This window comes from Corythoichthys intestinalis, chromosome 4 (assembly GCF_030265065.1).
Source record: "Corythoichthys intestinalis isolate RoL2023-P3 chromosome 4, ASM3026506v1, whole genome shotgun sequence".
Classification (NCBI taxonomy): Eukaryota; Metazoa; Chordata; class Actinopteri; order Syngnathiformes; family Syngnathidae; genus Corythoichthys; species Corythoichthys intestinalis.
Genome location: NC_080398.1, coordinates 36140865 through 36162730, shown reverse-complemented (window position 1 = coordinate 36162730; position 21866 = coordinate 36140865). Strand labels below are relative to the sequence as shown.

At 38.8% G+C, this 21866-nt stretch overlaps 1 protein-coding gene across 2 annotated transcripts in view; it reads right to left on the bottom strand.

Moving 5' to 3' along the window:
• Window positions 1-21866, bottom strand: part of map7d1a (MAP7 domain containing 1a) — a 97516-nt gene that overhangs the window by 34478 nt on the left and 41172 nt on the right. For both annotated transcript variants that reach the window (XM_057833610.1, XM_057833611.1), the window contains exons 3-5: window positions 15119-15187; window positions 14868-14888; window positions 3492-3655 (exon numbers count right to left, since the gene is read on the bottom strand). In XM_057833610.1, the coding sequence (XP_057689593.1) occupies window positions 3492-3655; window positions 14868-14888; window positions 15119-15187 (254 nt within the window). The remainder of the gene's footprint in view (window positions 1-3491; window positions 3656-14867; window positions 14889-15118; window positions 15188-21866) is intronic.

The window sequence follows — 21866 nt, the reverse complement described above, 5'->3', positions numbered from 1 at the left end:
CGTCTCATCCCGTCTTTCCTGTTCATTTTCTTTTGCTGTTGGTTTTGTGAAATATGGACAGTGATGTCATGCTCAATAATGTTCCTCAGTTCAAATTGAAAGGGTTGAACAGACAACATTTTTATGTCGCTAGAATCCTACTCTGGAAGCCCGTCAGCATAACCCAGTGGCGTCACCGCCCTGCGACGTCAACAACAATGGCGACCTTCTAGTTAAACTAATTTTACAAATTGTATAAAATGAAAACATCAAGACGGGTTTTAATATCAATTTTTTTTTATGTTTATCTTTTAAGAACAAGTCTTTCTATAAGTGGATTCCTTTAAATCGACACATAAGAAACCTCGAAATCATGGCTTCCGCTTGATTTTTTTTTTTTATGTATGCTGGATAGATATATCGAGCAGTACGGCCCGGCGTTATTCGGGTGAAAAACTGAAAATAGACATTTTTTATGCTCATTTTTCAAGATTCAAATGAATTTTTCGCACTAAATTGAGGCCTACAGAGATGAAACCCATCTAAGAAAACACACAAATACAACTGTAGAATATCGTCTAAATCCGCTCAGCTCTGCCATTTCGGAGTCCATAGGGAACGAACACGTGCACACACACACACATAGACAAAGTTTTATAGTTTTTGTAAAAAAAGACGTACGGTTCAGCCAAAATTTGCCAAAAACACACCAATTCATTTGTAATGGCCAATATTTCCCATTGATTTCCAATGGCCCCATTCGCCATTGTTTTCAATAGCACAAAAACTCCTATTGATTTCCAAACCAAGTGACCCGATATCAACAAGAGTGACCCCGAAATGCCCCAAATCAACCGGAAGTGAACCTGAATTTCCCTCAGATCAACAGAAAGTGACATGATATACCAATCATCACAGCAATGCCACCATTGCAATTTCTCCAGAAATGGCATATCAGCATTTAATAATATTTGTGCTGCAACAATTAATCGATTAACTCAAATAATTTGATTAGAAAAAAAGCTTTGAATCAAATTTTGCTTCATGGAGGTTTCGTTTAATTAGAGTTGCGTTGTAATGGTTTGTTTTGAAAGTATTTGTATTTAACTTTATTGATTTGGGCGGATACACTACCATCTAGTGGCAAGAGTGAATATGACAATTCAGCTAACATGGCCGGATCCAGCTGCTCCCTGTTAAGACTAACATAAGGTTGCAAGATCTTGTTTGAGCTAATATGTTTAATGCATTGGTAATTTAGTTTATAGGTATATTTAGCAGTTAGCCAATTGTTCTTTTTCTGTACTTCGATCCTCAATTATCTATTTATTTTTCTTTATATCGTTTGAGGGTAAGTTAAGGTATTTTGATTTACTATTAAATGCATTTATTGCTGTTGTGTAATGAAAGTAGAATTCTGCATAGTTTGAAGAAACACTTGGGAATTTGATTTTGAATTCGCATTTAACGCTCTTTTGAAAGTGCAATATTAGCAAGCATTTGTGTTACATATCCTAAAATTCGTTCAGCGACACATTAAATGTTCCTAATCCGATTACACGATTATTCAAACTAATTAATAGATTAATCGATTACCGTAATTTCTGGACTATAAGGCGCACCTGACTATAAGCCGCCAGCCACCAAATTTGACATGAAAAGGGCATTTGTTCATAGATAAGCCGCACTGGACTATAAACCGCAGTTGTCCTCATTGTATTATGGCATATTTACACCAAAAGATATTAACTGGTAACACTTTATTTGACAAAGGCATTATAAGACTGTCATTAAACCAAACGAACCACCATGAAGCTGCATAGCCTTATTGTTTCAAAAATCTTCATTTGGCCATCACTGCTCCCTTGGGGGAGACAGTCAACCTCTGCTGCCACCTGCTGTCAACACTGTTGTCATCCAACATTCCTCCTAGCATGAATTGCGGCACTACAGATGTAAATAACAATCAAAATTCATGTTCTGTGCTAATTATTTCTTCAGTTACTGTTCCAGTTGTTTCATTAATTGCTAGCTATTGTATTTGGTAACATTTTCTTGGATAGTGGTGCCATAATACTGTCATAATTATTACATGACACTGTCATAAGCATTATTGAATGTTTATAATAGATGTCTGTTAGTGTCATCCAGCAAATTATCTCACTTTTGAAAGGACGTAAAAGATCTGAGCTGGACATAAATGGAGTTAGTGATATAATAGTCCACATGACACATATTGACATCTGTCATAAGCATTCAGTAATGCCCATGATAGTGTCATGTCATAATTATGACGTTCTTATGACAGTCTTATGATGCCGCTGTCAAAGTAAGTTTTACCTATTAACCCAAATAAATCATCAAATAAGCCGCACTGGACTATAAACCGCAGGATTCAAAATGAGGGAAAAAACTGGCGGCTTATAGTCCGAAAATTAGGGTACTTAAATAATCGATCGCAGCAGCCCTAAATAATATAGATATTTTTACTTATCTTTACTTACTGCATATTATTTTTTTATAATATACATTTATAAATTAACCCTTTAAGTGGCAAAGTCGCAAAATTGCGATAAGAACATTGCTAACTTTAACAAGCCGAGAGCTGCAAAAACGATATAGTTAAATACTATTACTCATGTAGTTACTACTTTGCAACAAAAGATGGCAGCTAGTTACTATTTTAAGTACCGCATTTTTCAGACTATAAGTCACAGTTTTTTTCCATAGTTTGGCTGGGAGTGCCACTTATACTACGGAGCGACTTATGTGTGACATTATTAACACATTATTATATAATTTCACATGTTATTTTGGTGTTTTGGAGTGACACTGATGGTTGGTAAACTTGTTAGCATGTTCTTTGTGCTACAGTTATCTGAATAACTCTTAATAGCTATGTTACGTTAACATACCTGCCACGTTCGCATTTTCGTTGTTCATGTGTCATGTAACATCATCACTGTACACTTTTCAGCATAATGTTGTCTATTGTATTTGTATTTTAAGTTCCCTTTCAAGATGACATATCTCTTCTATGTGTTGATTTTATCAAGTAAATTTCCCCCAAAAATGCGACTTATATTTCGGCGCGACTTATGTTTTTTTCCTCTTCGTTGGGCATTCTATGGCTGGTGCGACCTATACTCAGGTGCGACTTATAGTCCGAAAAATACGGTAGTGACTACATAAGGCATTGTATTTGCAGCTTTTATCTTGTTAGTCAGTAATGTTCTGGTCACAATTTTGCGAATTTGGTGTTCAAAGGGTTAATACAATGCTAATAACAAAACTAATTAAAATTAAAATGAATGAAAACTGAAATACACACTGGTTATGGCCTCAAGTCACACTCCAAAGTACCTTTTTTCATCGTATTTAAATCATTGTATGCCATTGAGTCAAATGAGTGTTAAAAGTGTTAAAAATAAATCATAATGAATACCCGAAATGGTTAAGCAAGACCAATATGAAGTTTTAGTTTTTACAGTGTACAACATCCCAAAACTTACTTTGTTCTTTTCCAGCTTCTGCTTCTGTCGCTCCTCCAGGGCGGCGCGACGTTTTTCCGCCAGGATGCGTTGTTCCTCCAGCCTCCTGCGCCGTTCCTCCAGCTGCTGCTCCCTCAATTGCCGCGCCCTCTCCTCCTTTTCTAACCACTGGCTCTTCTTGGCCGCTGGAGTGCGAAGAAAAGAAGTTGAGGTGAGAAGGTCAGAGAATGAAAAGGAGGCCTAGCATGAAAAGGGTCTTCGTCTTTTTCAATTCAGAGAAATATAAATCTGTTGAAGTACTAAAGGCCCTTTCTGGAAAAGTGGGCAAGTCCTTGAAAATGACTCACATCTAAAGCTCTTTGTGTTTGGCAAATAGATCAAATTATTTTCTACTTCTCACAGAGGTAATCACATCAAACCTCAGTATTGCGCATGCTTTGAAATGGAAATAGAAGTCTCCTAGCGGCCCCCCTGCTGTGTACACAACGCTCGTTTTCTACAAAGACTACAAAGTAAAACCTCCAGAGCACTTGATGAAACCAAAGCAACTGGTTGTAGATTTTGGGATTGAGGTGGTGGATTGTTATGAAGAAAATGGACGCTAGAGTGGCTTACGTTCAAAATTGCTGGCGGAGTACGTGTTGACCAGAGTAAGAAGAAGTTGTTATTTTTCCAGCCTTTTAGTTAAAGAACGATCTCATAATCGATCGAAAGATGAAAGCGTGATGGCACAAATCATTGTTTCCATCTTCACCACCAGGTGTCGTCATCGCCACATTAACTCATTGGCTGCCGTTGACAGCAGCTACGTTTACCAGGACAAAATTTCTTTTATCCGATCGGCGTTCAGATCATTGTTTTTCCTCAACGATAATGAAAATATTTCGTTGACGACCAATTATTTCATGATGACGACGAATCGAAAACGAGCTAAAAGCATGTCTCGAGACACTAAAACATCATAAGACGAATGCCATTTTTCGTCTAACGAGACGAAGATGTGCCACATTAAAATATACCGCATACAGTGAGGGAAAATAAGTATTTGAATGCCCTGCGATTTTGCAAGTTCTCCCATTTAGAAATGATGGGCAAATGGGAAATTTTCATGGTAGGTGCTTGTCCACTGTGAGAGACAATCTAAAAAATTCCATAAATCACAGTGCATGATTTTTTAAACAATTTTTTGTATTATACTGCTGCAAATAAGTATTTGAACATCTGTCTCTTAGCTAGAATTGTGACTCTCAAAGACCTGTTAATAGCCTTTAAAAAGTCCACCTCCACTCCACTTATTCTCCTTAATAAGTGGAGTGGAGGTGGACTTTTTGACCTATTTGAAGCATTTAGAGCCAGTGCTTAATTTGTAATCATAAGGTGCCGGAACGCAAAGTACATATGACAGCGCAGGGATGACGAGAGGGTCACAGGTTCCGGACCATACGCAGAAAATACGCTGAAACAACACGCAAATGCACACTTGCCATGCTGTGGAACATAAGATAATATCTGTCGTATAAATGTTATAACAACAATTTACAATTATTCAGGCTACACTCTGCACAGCACGGGCAATTGCCTACATAACCACAGGTGGGGCTTAAAGTACACAGTCAACAATTAGTTTCTCAACAGGTCGAACTTGTAAAAATCAGATTACAATAAGTAACACAAATCTCCCATTATTATCATTTATTATAATAACGGGTGGGTTTCAGGAAGCTCTCTGATTGGTCAGTTGCCGTGTATTACCGTAATTTCCCGAATATAACGCGCACTTTTTTTCCCCAAAATCAACTTGTAAAATCATGGTGCGCATTATAAACGGGAACAGGGATGGAGACAAAAATATAAATACAGTGGTACCTCTACATACGAAGTTAATCCGTTCCAGGACCTTGTTTGTAAGTCGAAATGGTCGTATGTCGAGCAGGATTTTCCCATAGGAATACATTATAATTCCATTAATTCGTTCCACAGCCCAAAAACCTGCACTAAATCCTTAAAAAATACTGCTGGTGCTATTACAAATGGCAATTACACGTAGCAAAACAAATAAATTATAAATCAAAATTGGAATAATGTAATAAAAAGAATAATAATAATTCCTGTAATAGTGTAACGAATCGGGTTCTAATAAGGCGGACGTTTTTTTGTGTACCTGAACGCACCGCGGGGCTCACGTGCCAGAAACAGACCGGTGAGCTTGAGTTTCACTTTCACTTTGAATGTTCTCTTGAGAACACCATCATTTGAGGCAGACAGCAGGCGTTTTGTGTTGAATAAGTTGTAAAAGAAATGATGAAAACGTGGCGAAGCTGGCGATTTCTTTGGAGACAATAAGAATTGTCAGCTTAATTTATAAAGACTGGCGAACGATGGTCGGAGGAGGACCGTGGAGATGTATTGTTGAGCCATTTCACGGATGCCCACCCCACGCTCATATTTTTCTGTCATTTGCATCTTCATTTCGAAGGTAAGCATCAACTTTTTCCTTGTTTCACCACCTGTACCAACCTTTTCTGAAACCTGTGTTGATTTGTCACACAAGAAAATCCGCCGTGCATTCGTCTGCGGTGCTGCCATTGTCGTCGTATTTCGAGCATGTCGTCGGATGTAGAAACAAATGGCGAGTCAAATTTTACGTCGGATGTCGAAAAGTTCGTGTGTCGAAGCGATCGTATGTAGAGGTACCACTGTGTATTATATATATACTATATATAAAGACCTTTTTTTTTTTTTTTTAAATTGACACGGCCATGTTGTATTGAAGAAACATATGCGGCGATCCGTTGCCGTCTATTACGGTAAGTGACGTCACCATTTTGTTTCGGTCGTGGCGAGCTAGGGAAGGAGTCGGAGGCGGAGTATCAAACAATGGAGCTAATCCGCGTTGCTTTATTGACATTTAGGCTGCAACAAAATGCGGTAGCTATGTCTGTCTCACATGCAACCCGCGGAATAAAACTATCTTTCCGGCTGTTCCCTCAACAAAATACCTCCCCTCGGGAACAATACAACGTGCCAACATAAGTTCCGCCGGTAAATTCTGTTAGAACTCGCTACACGGTAATACTTCACTCTGATTGGATACAAACGTAACACAACACAGACTTCCTGTGTGCGTCAACTATATCTGTCCCTCGGGAAACTCAAATTCAAATAACAATAGTTCTAGTCTAGAATAGTCAACAGCGATGCGCTCTTCTGATTAGCGACCTAAATCACCACTTTAATTTTACCGCATCAATCCATGGAAGAAACGTTCATTCATCATGATGAAACGAGCAAGTTATACAGCAGCCTTTAAAAGAAAAGTCACATCTGTTTTGTTTTCTCCTGTATTCTGGTAAGTTGAAGAAGTTGTCCATATGCTATTTGCTATTCTCGATAATTGATCCAAATGTATCCATATTTAGTTCCTTAAGTTTAACTAACCTAACTAACTTTCTTTCCAAGAGCTGTCACCATACTCAACTCAAGTTTGCACTGAAATGTCACTGTCATTGCACTGCTAATGCCACAACATTGTCACATGCATCTCAGTAAGTAGTATGTTCTCAGGCATCTGTCTCAATCTGGGTACTGCATATGCAATATTTGCACATTTACATTATACCATCTTTGCCTTGGTACATCAATACCTGTGCGCAAACTGTCATTTTTACTATTATACCAAGTCAGCTATCTGCCTCCTAGTCTGAGTTCTGTAAATTCTCATTGTCAATTGTCTGTTAAATTACCGATCGATCGGGTCCGATCACGTCATTTTCGAAGTATCGGAATCGGCAAAAAAATATCGGACATGCCTTTTTTTAACATGTATATACTTTTTAATTAAATCGTTTTCTAATTGTATTTAACGTTACAGACATAATATGTTACACTCATCCAGAGTCTTTAGTTTTGGCTTAAGGTAGGGTTACCAAATTTATCCCGATAATGGCGGTAATTAATTTTTTAAAAAATGTACCACGTTAAATTATTTAACGCAATTAATGCATGCGCTGCACGACCCACTCACGCATTGTCGTGCTCAATCTATAATGGCGCCGTTATACCTATAAAGATAGCTAAAAGGCAGCGTAAAATGAGTAGAGTGAATTTTGGCCCACTCCCTACGATCAGAAATATCGTGGGAAGCAATGTGGGGAAGCAAGGTAGTAATTGATCTTTTTCTTAACACCCTATGTTATTTCCCAACGCAGAGAAGATATATCAATTGGTAGCACTACGGACAGTCATGGTTCCACTTCCCATCATCCATTTGGGCATGGCTACAGTATCATTTACTGAAAGTTCAACAAATGCACTAGATGGCAATACTTAGTCACAATATACAAAGTCACACGTCTTTCTATCCATGGATCCCTCTCACAGAAAGAATGTTAATCATGTCAATGCCATCTTGAGGATTTATTGTCATAATAAACAAATACTGTATGTTGAATGTATATATTCGTCCGAGTTTTATTCATTTTTTTCTTAATGCATTGCCAAAATGTATATGATCGGGAAAAATTATCGGGAATGATTGGAATTGAATCGGGAGCAAAAAAAAAAAGCAATCGAAATCGGGAAATATGGGGATCGGCAGATACTCAAACCAAAACGATCGGGATCGGATCGGGAGCAAAAAAACATGATCGGAACAACCCTATAAATTACCACTACATCATCATCACTTGCTGTCACAGCAGCCATTATAAGTTGTCTGTTGTCACTTGTCAATTTGGTGTTGTCAAAATAGCTTCAAGATTCCCAAATTTTGAATAACAAATTCAAAAAAGCCTTTCCTGACAATGATCAAGGCTGCCATGTGCAATCAAGATTTCGCAAAGTGAAACCATTAAATAATCATAAGCAGCAGGCCGCCCTTAAGTGTCTGACATGAAGTATTGATGACAGACGAGGGTTTACGGGAGGCGACAAAGACCTGATAAGATCCTGCATGAAACATGTAAGCCTTCTTCAGTGAGACCTCCTTTTAAGCTGATAGCGTAAACACTAGCTTTGGAATTATCTCTTCTTTTATCCAAGTCTGACTGGAGGTATTAGACGTGTCCCATCTGGCGTTCCCTGGCTTGCTGAGCCCCCAATTAGATTGATCCACACAGCGTTTGAGCTCAACACAGCTGGATTAGATGGCAACTTTAAGGAATCGTGCTTTAGCAAGGCGCACCAGAGTGGTATTTCTTGTAATAGATGCCAAACTCGATCGCGCACTACCACTCGCTATCATTGATACTCGATCCTCCGCCTCTCAACACACACCTCCGACCTAACGTGTAACCATCGTCAACCACGGTTTTTTTCCAATTGGAAAAAGGACAAGAAATCACGAAAATATGGACATAAACACATTATCGATGCAGGCTTATTTATGAGGGCAATAGAACTATAAAACTCAACCCCAATAGCAGGTGAGTGCTGGATCCAGCCTCAGCTCGCCAAATTCACATAGCAATCACACCCGCTGACTGTCAGTGCGCCAGATGCGGCCCGGATCACCAATCTGACAGTCAAAATGATGAGTTATGCACTGGTCTGGGGCGGACCGTGCAGACCGGATGCGTTAAAAATCTGAAATTTAGCGGTCAACGTGTGACGTCACAACAGCGCGCACCCTGAAGGCGGGCATCCGCTGCGACACTAAACAGGAAAACACGCAGGTTTTGGGACACGTCATCCCGGCGTACGGAAATTTTGATGGTAAGTGCTTTATTCAAACTCCTAATTGTGTTTTGAAGTCGCTTCTTGTATGCTAAACAAGTTATTCAACCGGGCGTTAATAAAATGTCCGGTGTATTAAAGTGATCTGCCATTACTGCAAGTTAAGTAATTCAAAATTTGTTGCATAACAACATATGGAGGGAGAAAGCATTTACTCTATGTTGCTGTAAATGTTTCAATGTTTGAATATTCAAACTGAGCCCCTCCTCCTTGTGTTTGTGTATTTGTGTCACTGCCTTGATTGCACAGATGGGTGAGCCTAGGACCAGGTGCCGCTGATCAGCATGAACAGCTTACTTAAACCGGTCCTTGGCCTTACATCATCGCCAAATCAACAACTCACCGACATGACTTTCAGCTAACAAAGAATCTTGTAATCCTCATACTGAGCTCATTTTTGTTTTTTTTCCCCCCTAAATCCTGTACTGCTTGTCTGCTAGAATGCCTGCCTGCCCGTTCACCTGTTGTGTCACCAAACTGCCCACCACGTTCTTCGGACACTATCTACCGCTCCATCTCATTGTCAATTAACTCTTGTTACCACTGCCAGTTTGCCGCTGTTTCAGAGCTTAGGTCCCCTTTAACAAATACAATATGTTGTTTACAGTCTAAAAATGAGTCATCTTTAGTGTGGAGTTGTTTGTTCCAATTAAAATATTTTGTGAAAAAAACAATGTATTAATATGGTACATTAATATGTTAGCATTAGTAAATGGCGTGAAAAAGAAGTGTTGTTATTATTGATTTTAATAGACAAATTTAATTAGCAATATAAACACATTGCAGTATGATATACTGAACAAAATGGACCCCAAATTTAAAAAAACAAAACAAAAACAAAAACGGTTTTGATAAGAATCTGGCCCAGATTGGGTCATATGTGTGTCCCACATCTGTGCCATGCATTAATGTAGTATCTGCTACTTTGGGCCAGTTCTGGTCCATAACTGGTTGCTAATCCGGCAAGTGACTCCCTACTGAGTTTGGGCCATTTTTCAAAAAGACACTGGGGCGGATCCGGTTTACGAAATTGGGCCAAAATTTGCAGTACATCTGGCCCATGTCCGCTCCAGTTACGGTATATTTTGCTATCTGGGAAATGGCATTAGTGCTGTAATGGTTAATCAAGTAAGTCGATTAGAAAAAAAGCTTCGAATCAAATTTTGCTAATTCGAGTGATGTTGTAATGGCTTGTGTTGAAAATGTTGCATTTAGTTTTATTGATTTCGGGTGGATACACTGCTCCTAGTAGCAAAAATGAATATAATGTATATATTAGGGCTGTCAAATTTATCGCGTTAACTGGCGGTAATTAATTTTTTTAACCCTTTAACACCGAACGTGTCGGCAGCGACGCGTTTACGCATATCGTCTTTGAAGCTTCGTCACGCTGTAATTACATCACCCACGTGCTGCTGGTTGGTCTCGTTTGAAAGTGCGGAAGTTGATGTCCACACCAGTTTTTATTTGAAGTCAATCGGCCAAGAAAAACGGGAGATAATGTCATTTGAGTTTTATAGTTTTATTGCACTCATAAATATGCATTAAAACGCTGCATGGACCATGTATCCATCTCCATATTTCCATCATTTCTTGTCCTTTTTCAAAACCGAACGCAGCACAAAAGACTACTTATCCCAAGAGTCGTTGTGATGTCAGCAAGGACGAACCGAATGTGATCATTTTTAATAAATTTCCGAGCGAGGCGCCAACTATTGAAAGGGAGGCATGCGAAGCAAGCAACGGCCGGTGTTGTGCCGAAAAATGCACAACACCGGTTGGTTTGAGCGAGCGACTTTGCAACGTGCAGAATGAATCTAAAACTACATTTAGCACAAGCTAATGCATTATCTCATTAACTTAAGGAAGAAGATGAGTCGTATTTGTCGTTGTTTTCCTCTGATGAATCGACGTCTCGGCGAGTAGAAGTGACAGTAGAGCGCAAACGGCGAAAGAGTAGGCTGTGTGACGCAGCTCCTTGACCTGTTTAAGAAGAAGCTTTATTGAGTGCGCAAAAAAAAAAAAAAAAAAAAAATTATTGGGTCGCATGCCTGAAAAATTTGAATTGAACTACTTGTCAATATTTTTTTAAAATACTTTTTTTCAATGTTATATATATATATAGTTTTCACTATAATCTTTTCAATTTTTATGTAGATGTGTGTTCGAGAAGCTTGATTGCATGTACGTATATACTTTTGATAAGGTGATGGGTAAAACACCTAACTTCACAAAGAGATATCTTCCAAACCCTTTTTGTGTTAGATGATATATATATTAAAAAAAAAAAATCACTATTTTGCACACTATATAACCTGTTTTGACCATAGTATGTGTAAAGGCCAAAAACGCCTATGACCATACCTGCTGTTTGTGTTGAATTGTCAAACATAAAACTATTCAATCTTATTTTTTTCTATTAAATGTTTATCCTAACAAGTTGAATAAATATTATCAAGCTTCAAAACGGTTGGTCGAGCATGTTTGGTTGTCAGTGGGACGTCAACATTACAAATTTTGAAAAAAGATTTTGGGATTTTTTTGTCTTTTGGGGTCCAAAATGTGGTTTAAAATTGGTCAGTGAAGAAAACAACAGTTTGGACATGAAGTTCAAGGTGTCCTGAAAAAAGGGACCCAATTTGGCCATTGTAAACAATTTTTTCTTTGAAATATAAAGGCAACATCAAATGCATGCAAATTCGGCCAAAATAGGCTTAGGTGTTAAAGGGTTAATTAATCACCTTAAAATATTTGACGCAACAAATGCATGCACGGAATAACCCACTCACGCATTGCCTCAAACAGATTACAATGACGCCGTTTATGCACATTGAGAGTGAAAAGAATGCCACCGGCCGCTTGGGGGCAGCGCCATTCCATACTAATGTTATTCCTCCTAATAGTGGGAGAATTAGTAGTTGTGAGACATTTATGCTGTTGCATTGTGCTATTTGTGCTCTACACATATTCTTAAAGTTTACTTTCTTTTAGTGGCAATTATGTGTCTCTTGTATTTTGGGTAAGATATGTACAGAGATATATATGTTATAAAGGCGTGTGGACACAGGCGTTCATTGGACCGCGCCGTTTATTGGCAACTCCTTCACAACAAACATAAGTATCATTTTGTGAAAGCACAACAAAAATAATATTCCTATGTCTCAAAAAAAAAAAAAAAAAAAGTTCACAAAAGGAAAAGCACTTAAATCCGTATTAATGAGGCCCTACTCTCACACAGTTAAACAACTATGCAAAGAGAACTGGCATTCCCAATCAAAAGAGCTATGCAAAATACACATAAAACTTACTCAGACTTTGGTCACTCTATTCTTATTATTGTTATTTTTACTCTTATTATTATTATATTAACTCTACTTTTGATTGAAAATTTTACAAATATTATTAAAACGAAAACATTAAGAGGGGTTTTAATATAAAATTACTATAACATCTTTTAAGAACTACAAGTCTATCCGTGGATCCCTTTAACAGAAAGAATGTTAATAATGTTAATGTCATCTTGTGGATTTATTGTTATAATAAACAAATACAGTACTTATGTACAGTATGTTGCATGTACTGTATATATCCATCTTGTGTCTTATCTTTCCATTCCAACAATAATTTACGGAAAAATATGGCATATTTTAGAGATGATTTGAATTGCGATTAATTACGATTAATTAATTTTTAAGCTGTGATTAACTCAATTAAAAATTTTAATCGTTTGATAGCCCAATAAATAACGATTTTTCGAACTAAGTACTTGATTACCTAAATAATCGATATTTGCAACCCTGAATGACATTGACTTCAACTAAAAACGAGGGTGAAGCTCAACTTCCTCCCTTTCGAATGAGGAGGACCACAAGCGTGTGGGTGATGTAATCCCTAAGTTAACGTGGCTTGAAAGAAGGCATGCGCACAGGACGCGGCCGCTGACCTCTGAGGGTTAAAGTGGATGGAAAATGTCGACATCTAAATGGAAAGGCGCATGGATGTTGACATGAGGAGAGTTTGATGTTCTTTCACACTGAGATCTTACAAAATGTATCTTCAAGCAGGAGCTAAGAAAGTGGCTTGTGACCAGCTCGTGTAAAAACGGCAGAAAAATGGGGACTTTTACAGCCAGTGGGAAACTTTAAGGCACAGGTGTCAAACTCGTGTCCGGTGGACATGATCCGTCCCGCTGCGTATTTTGTTTGGCCCGTGAAAGTCAATCATGTGCCTCGACCTTATGTTGTTTTGTTTTTTGCTAAGAAAAAAAAATGTCTGTAGTTTACTACAGAAATGAATGAATACTTAACATTTGACCATTTTCCATTTCAAAATAAATATCTTTTAAAGCAACACTTGGTAACTTTTCACTTTTGGTCGATTTTAGCGATGCTGGTGGACAAAAGCGGTAGTGTTTTGCCCTAAGGAAGACTGTTTCCCATAAGGACCAACGCACACCCGCACAGTGTCGTAAAATCATCTATCAATCAAAAATCAATCGCCCAATTGCCTGCAGAAGGATTTCTGTTTACAGCGGCTGTGTGAAGGATGAATAGTAATAAGGTAATGAATCCAGTTGTTTCTAAACAATAGCATATGACAGTGGTTAGCAACTGTGTGGCTAAACCCCCCACCTGAACTAGTCAGCGCTGACAAGTTCAGTTGAGGTGGGTGTAATGCCAGCGAGTGAAAGCTGGGCCAATGTTTTTTCTTGAATATCTGAGAGCCTTTTTTTCCCCTCCTCAGACAAAACTTTTTGTCTCTTTTGTTGCTCAGCCATCTTTGTACAATTCGCGTGAAAGCGTTGGCATCGACTTCCGTCTTTATATTGAATGGGGAAAGGGTGAAGTGAGGTATGCCGTAAAGTAGCCAGCACATTTGTAGTTTTTATTGTGGAAAGTTTCCTGCCACCCTCCTAAAAGTAAATTAGTGCCATTGAAAGCGATACAGACCCCCTCAAGATATAATAGTTAACTAGTTGTCAATCGACATATCTCAAATGTTATGAAAATACTTTATAAAGGATGAAAAGTTACCCAATGTTGCTTTAAAGAACAACAGATTTTCTTTGAAAAAATAATAGAAAGATGATACTTACTTTTTTCCCCTTCTTCCATTTTATTAAGATAATTTGAATACAAAATTAAAAATGAAAAATAGATACGAGAATATTTGTTTTGAAGAGGCTAAAAAAAAAAAAAGAGACGGATTCGGACCATTTTGACCTCTTTAGGTCAAATCATTTTAATGCTGTTACCTTAATGCTAGTTCTAATGCTATCTGAACAATTATTCCACGATCAAAATAACTGTGGCTTCATTTGATCATCAATTTTCTTCAATTTGTCGATTGTCACAGCCCAAGTTGGCGGACAGATTGGCCCTCCAAAGGAGATCATAACTACAATGTAGCCAGTGACAAAAATGAGTTTGACACCCCTGCTTTAATGGATGCAATGAAACAGGTGAAATCTGGCAATATGGTCAAAACTAAAAAATGAGAATTATTTGTGGAAAAGCAAGTCGGACAAAGATGCATTGCTGTTAAAAAGCTGGTTTTGATCTAGTGCCCAACAACCTTCATAATATCTACTTGAAGCAAATGGGCAAGATGACAAATGATGTCAAACGACCACCACCACCATGTACACAAAGGTGACGGACTTACCTTGAAGTTTGCTGAGCTCTTCTGCAAGGGGGAGGGAAGGTGGGTGAGAAAAAAGACAAGCAGCTGTCAATCATGCAAAGCAGTGCACTGTGTGGCTACTAAAAGACTCAGGCAAGTGATATAAAAGAGGGAAATTGGAAATTTTTAAAGCAAATTGACCTGCATGCTGACATTTCTGTGTGCATAGTAGTGCCTCTTTCACCCCAGCGCTCATTCCGCACAAAGCCATTTTGCCGGCTGTTTTCACTTACCGAGATATTTAGCTTTTTCCTCTCGCCGCTCCTTCGCCAGCTGCTGCCTCTCGTCCGACTTCATCACGTCTATTGTAAGAAACCCAACAGAGCAAATGAGTTTATAGATGAATGGATACATTCGAAGAGAGGATGGGCAAGTAAAGGCACATGGTCAATATAAAGGTCCCACATGAACCATTTATACTCATGGAATAGAGTGAAAAAAAATAGTTTGACTGAAACTCATTTTCTGTTATTTTTTTATTTTATTTTATTTTTTTAAACATTGCCAAGACTAAAAATTGTGAGGGTGTTCAGTCGCACCTTTCAGTCAACATGGATTGGATGTCTAGTGCAGTGAAAGTCCATGGCAGCCAATGAGTGCCCTATGATGACTATGATGTGTGTGTTTTTGCCATTTTTGGGTTTTTTTTTTTGTTTTGTTTTTTTTTGGGGTGGGGGGGTTGCAATTTTTGTGATTTTTTTTTTTTTTTTTTTTTTTTTGGGTCATTTTCACAGTTTAGCCAATTTTTATCTGCAACCTTTTTTTTTTTTCTGATTTTGCTGATTACTGTTCGTTTTTTTGCGGGAGGTTCTTTTCAGTTTTTTTTTTGCAGGTTTGCCAATTTTCAGTTTTTTTCGCAGTTTTTTGTGATTTTTTTTCCCCAGGTTTTTTTCTTTTTGGAGGGGGGTGGGGTTGCAGTTAGGTGTATTTGTTGTTCATTTGTCCCCCTCCCAGTCAAAAAGAATTTAATTCGTATGGCAACGAACAAGTGCCCCATAATGACTAAAACTAAAATATTAACGATTTTGGTGGGGCGGTGTTGTGTGTGGTTTTTTTTTTTTTTTTTTTTTCAGCTTTTCACAGTTTTGCCAGTTTTATACGCAATTCGTCATTTTTCTGCAAAAAAATTTCTGCTGTTTGGAATTTAATTTGAATTTTTGTTTTTGTTTTCTTTTGTTTTTCCCAAGAGGTTGAGCAAGCCACAGCAAAATAATTTGACTGAAATTCTTTTTCTGTTTTTTTTCTTCTTTTTGTTAAAAAACATTGCCATGACTAAAAATTATGGGAGTGTTCATTCACATCTTCCAGTCAACATGGATTGGACATCTAGTGCCGTCCATGGCAACCAATTTGAGCTCTATGACAACTCAAACTAAAATATCAAATAAGTTGGTTTTTTTTCCCCTGATTTTGGTGAGGGGGGGCATTTTTTTGTGGGGTGGGTTGCAGTTTTGCCAATTTTTAGGTTATTTAAAATGCAGTTTTTGTAGTTTGTTTGCAATTCTGCTATTTTTTTAAAGAATTTTTTTGTTAGGTTTCTTTTGCGTTACTACTGTGAGATTTTTTGTTTTTTTTTTGTTTTCACAGTTTGGCAGTTTTGTTGTTTATTTTCCCCCTCCCAGTCAAAAAGAATTAAACGTTTCGCGCCATCCATGGCAGCGAATGACTGCCCTATAATGACTTTCACTAAAATATGAAATAAATTCTCATTCACCCCCAATTTTTGGTTTTGATTTTATATAATTTTTTTTTTTCTGGGCGTGGGTGGGTTAGGGTTCGCAGTTGTTCGATCTTTTTGAACCTTTCAAGATTGTTTGTGGTTTTTGAGTTTTTTTGTGTTTTTTGAGTTCTTTTTTGTTTTGGTGGAGTGTGTGTGTTTTTCGTGTCTGTATTTGTTTTGAGCACATCAAACTAAATTTGCAAAAAATATGACAAGATAGGATTTAACAACAACTGTAACAATCAGTATTGCTTGTTAGGCCTCTATAGACCCTACCCACGTGACGTCACAACTCCGCTCTCCTGACTGGTGCCGCCCAATTGCCCGTCAACACATCGTGTTTACCTGTTACGGCTACGTACATTCCTCCTATTTACGGCGTGTTTTTCTGCTCGTTAACATTAATCATCAAAATGGTGAAGGCGTGTGTGGCGGTCGGTTGCAATAACAGAGAAGATAGACGGAGAGACTTGAAGTTCTACCGGATTCCGAGAGACCCGGAGAGGAGAGAGCGAGATGGGCTACTGCAATTCGACGAGAAAACTGGGCTCCAAACGATTACCACAGATTATGTAGTAGTCATTTTATATCTGGTAAGATGCATTTAATATATATTTAGAGGGTTTTGGGCTGACAACCACAATTAAGATCATTGCTAGGCTAATCGCCGACAACATACACGTATGTATGTAGTGAGAGTGCTATCGCTAAACCATATAAACATTAAAAGCCCTAGCTCCATTGACAAATGACATGAAATACATTAGACTTGACAGTGGATGTTAGCAAGAACATAAGATTTTGAATTGAAAATTTCGTGACTAATCTTTCCAAGTACAAGATAGATTCCTGCCGAATTTTCGTGGACGAGGACCCGTTTCACCCAACCAGCAACGAAGTATTTATAAGCCTCCAGGCTCTTAAAAGTTTTTCAAACTTTCGTGAGAATAGGCTGATTTTGTGTGGACAAGATAGTTGTACATATCAGGGTAGCTAGCAGATGTCAGGCAAATACGGCGGAGACAGCGGGTCGAAAAACATCGATTTAGGCATCAGATATGGATCTGGCGAATGGATAAACTGAAGCTTTTCCACATAACGCCTTTTATGCAACGCATCAAGTGAGTTTACGGCATCCGAAAGCACCGGGTCTTCCATGAAATGCATTATAAATTGCTCGATCAATTGAGACCATTGATAATACAGACACAAAATGACGTACAAGGGGGCGGAACAATACAGCGAGCACGTGATTTTGTGACGTCGGTGGGTAGGGTCTATTGTCTAATTCATTACCACCCACCAGCGACCCCTGTTGGCAGATTTCCTTCATTATGACGGGGAACTTCAATCATTCTATACAATGTCTCTCGGCAGTTTAAAACTGAAATGACACTTTCCTGATAGAATAGTGATTGCCTGGCACAACCACACTATTCTCCCTGTATTTTTCAAACACTGTGAGAAATAGTCTGGGACCCAGCCCATTAATGGCCTCTCGAGCAAGGTACAAAATCAATCGTCGAATCAGATTCCTTTATTTGCGTGACGTGTTCTTAATGAGTAACGTCACTCTTACGCGCCGAAAGTCGTCTCTACAACAACACAGATGGCGAACGGGAGAACCGAGAATATGTTCCAATCCGCGGTCAAACCAGTTTTAAATGACCAAAAACACATCGAAACAAGTCATTGACAACAGTCAACATGGCTCGCGCTAGCCATGTTGAATAAACTCCTCCATTCTCCGCTCACGCTAATTACTTGTCGCTTTAACAATGTCACGTCTGCCCGTCGCTGATTGGTCCACTACGCTGTCTGTTTGCTATGGCTTCCTCTGCCCTCGGAATTTGATCTGCCGGACGGTCGCCAGACTCAATCGCTGGAACAGCGGTGAGTGTCTGGTATAGACCCTACTCACATGACGTCACAACCACGCCTCCGCGCCATATTGTCCGTCAGCTTGTCGGGTTTAAGCATTACCGCTACGTAAATTCCTCCTATTATGGCGTGTTTTTCTGCTCGTTAACATTAATAATCAAAATGGTGAAGGCGTGTGTGGCGGTTGGTTGCAATAACAGAGAAGATAGACGGAGAGACTTGAAGTTCTACCGTATTCCGAGAGACCCGGAGAGGAGAGCGAGATGGACTGCTGCAATTCGACGAGAAAACTGGGCACCAAACGATCACTACAGATTATGTAGTAGTCATTTTATATCTAGTAAGATGCATTTAATATATACTTAGAGGGTTTGGGGCTGACAACCACAGTTAAGATCATTGCGAGGCTAATCGCCGACAACATACAGTTTCAAATTCAAGATGCTTATTTCTTCCGCCATCATTATTTTTTGAATAATATTTAGCTGGTACCAAGTGAAAGAAGTTAAACAGGTGTGTCCAAACCTTTTGCAAAGGGGGCCAGATTTGGTGTGGTAAAAATGCGGGGGGGGGGGGCTACCTTGGCTGATTTACATAGAACAATATATTTAAACAAATTTTTGCAAGCCCTTCTGTGTGTCACACTTGCTTTATAATTTTTTTAATTCATAATTTCAACAATCTCGTCTTTGTGGCGTTCTCTTTCGACACTCGGGCTCTTGCGAAATACTGCTGCTGTGAAATTAAACTAGCTTCAAGTTGCTATAATTTCTCGCTGCGTATCTTCCCTGTAATGTTGTCGTACATGTCAGCGTGTCTTGTTTGGTAATATTGCGTCACATCGAACTCTTTGAAAACAGCGACTGTCTCTTTACGAGGGATGGGAATTGATACGATTTTTACGATTCCGATTCCATTATCGATATTGCTTAATTAATCGATTCTTTATCGATTCTCTTATCGATTCTAATTTCGGGAAAAAGAAGAACAAACGTTTTGATTGGCATCAAGTTTGTTTAATCAGAAGTCACAACCTTACAAACTCACAAGGAGGTCAAAAGAGGCCCAAAGCCTCAATGTTAACTGTGGCAATAAGTGGCAAATGCACAAGAATGTGTAACATTTTACTGAAACATTTTTCTAATAGAAATAAAAAATATTGGTATATTTTGGCATATAGGTCGTTGTTCTGCCTTTGGCAATGTCCCCAAACTTTTTCCTGTGAGGGCCAAATAACTTTTCCCTTCTCTGATGAGAGGCCGGGGTCAGTTTGTAACAGAAAAAGTGTGACGATTGCAGGAGTGCGAAATGTAAAAAAAATATTGTTTTTCAGAAAGCCACAATCAAATAACCCTCTGTGGATTCTTCTCGGAACAAAAGCAAATAAAATAAAAATAATAATATAATATAATAATAATAAATAATAATAGCACTATTAATTAAATAGATAATAACCAAATAACCCTCTCTGAGTTATTCACTGAAAAAGGCCAGGAAATAAATAACACTACTGAGGGAGAAAAAAACAAAAACATTTCAAAATGTTCTCTGGAATTGTTCATGGGGCCGGACCAAATATGGAGCCGCGGGCCGTAGTTTGGGGACCCCTGTTTTTATTTACCAGTACTGTATATTGAAATGCATGCCTCTTAGTTTTTATGGCGCTTTCACGCTCAAGTGGTGGCGCCCTTGCGCTTCCTCACGCGAAGAAGAGCGCGAAGAAGAAGAAATGCCGCATCCAAGCCAGTGAGCGAGTTAGTGAGAAAGGGAAACACTGCCACGAGCCTACGTTCTTTGTTAATGTTTGTAAAATATCCACAGAGCCAACAACTGTATGTATCATCTTCTGTGTTGTTGTTGTGTGTTTCCACTCGCGATCGGACACTTAAATCCAGTTGTGTAGTGGTTTAAACGATGTGCTAATGCTAGCGAACGCATGCTAACTGTTTGTCATGACTGTGTTAGCAGCTAATCATCGCTGATTTACGTTGATGCGAACCTGTTTGTTATTGGGGACGAAATTGATTTGTTTCATTTCTATTTTTAGTTTCAAGTGATGGATGAATAAAGTCAGCAAATTATACCAACGTCTTCTGCATCGTCATTTGGGAGTTTAGCTAGCTGTATAGCCAGGACTGAGCCTTAGCGTCTCGGTGAGGACAGTGCAGTCTATTCCCTCCCGATGCAGTTATTTCCATCTCGCAATGACTGCAAGTCGCTTTGTTGTAATTTTTCCTCGTGAAGTGAAGACACACTTTTGAGCGTTCGAACCTACGTCATTGTTATGTTTACGGCGGCAACGCTCGTGCTAAACTATCGTAACCTTTCATTTTCACCCTTTTTCCTGGAGAAGTGTAGCCAAACTTTGGAGCGAGTAGTTCTTGGCGCCATGCTAGTTTGATGAGTCTGGACAACAAGACACGTCACGACGCAATATGCGTCTTTAGGGATCGTTAAAGGGATCGTTAAGGCTTTTTCATTGTGATGTCGAGGCCTCGAAACACTCGGAACCGGTTCTGAATTGGAATCGGATTTCGATTCCTATCCCTACTCTTTACAAATGAGGCAGACACAGTTGTTGCGTGTTTTATTGAAGAAATAGTCCAATATTCACCTATCCTTGAAGCGTCGGCCATCGCAGTCAACTTTTTTTTTATTGTCGCCATTTTAGAAAATTGGAAGTAAAGGGTCACACGGGGTAATGTTGCTTAGAGTACTGCTCTTAAAGTTTTTCAAAGTTTCGTGAGAATAGGCTGATTTTGTGTGGACAAGATAGTTGTCGATATCAGGGTAGCAGATGTCAGGCAGAGAGGGCGAAGACAGCGGGTCGAAAAATATCGATTTAGGCATCAAATATGGATCTGGCGAGTGGATAGACTGAAGCTTTTCCACATAACGCCTTTTATGCAACGCATCCAATGAGTTTACAGCGTCTGAAAGCACCGGGGCTTCCATGAATTGCACTATAAATTGCACGACAAATTGAAACCATTGAGAATACGGATAAACACTGACGGGCAATATGGCGGCCGGATACAGCGACACGTCATTCTGTGACGTTGGTGAGTAGGGTCTATACCAGGCAAAAATAGTGATGCCTTATAAATAACATGAATAGTAATATGATGTCGCCTTGGCAGGTAGGTGTCAAAAGGTTGTTTATAAAGGTATGCACGTCTCACAACAATGACAAGATGGAAATGTCAGCTGTATTTTTTAAAAGGCAGCTAGAAGTCAACACATGATAGTGAATGAAAAGATGGTTAGCATACCAGGAAATCAATAAAAACAAGATTTTGTTGATTTGTACTTCAGCCAAGCATGTTGAAGGTCACAATAATTTTGGAAAACAGCTTGAGCATGCCCTCTACTGTCTAACT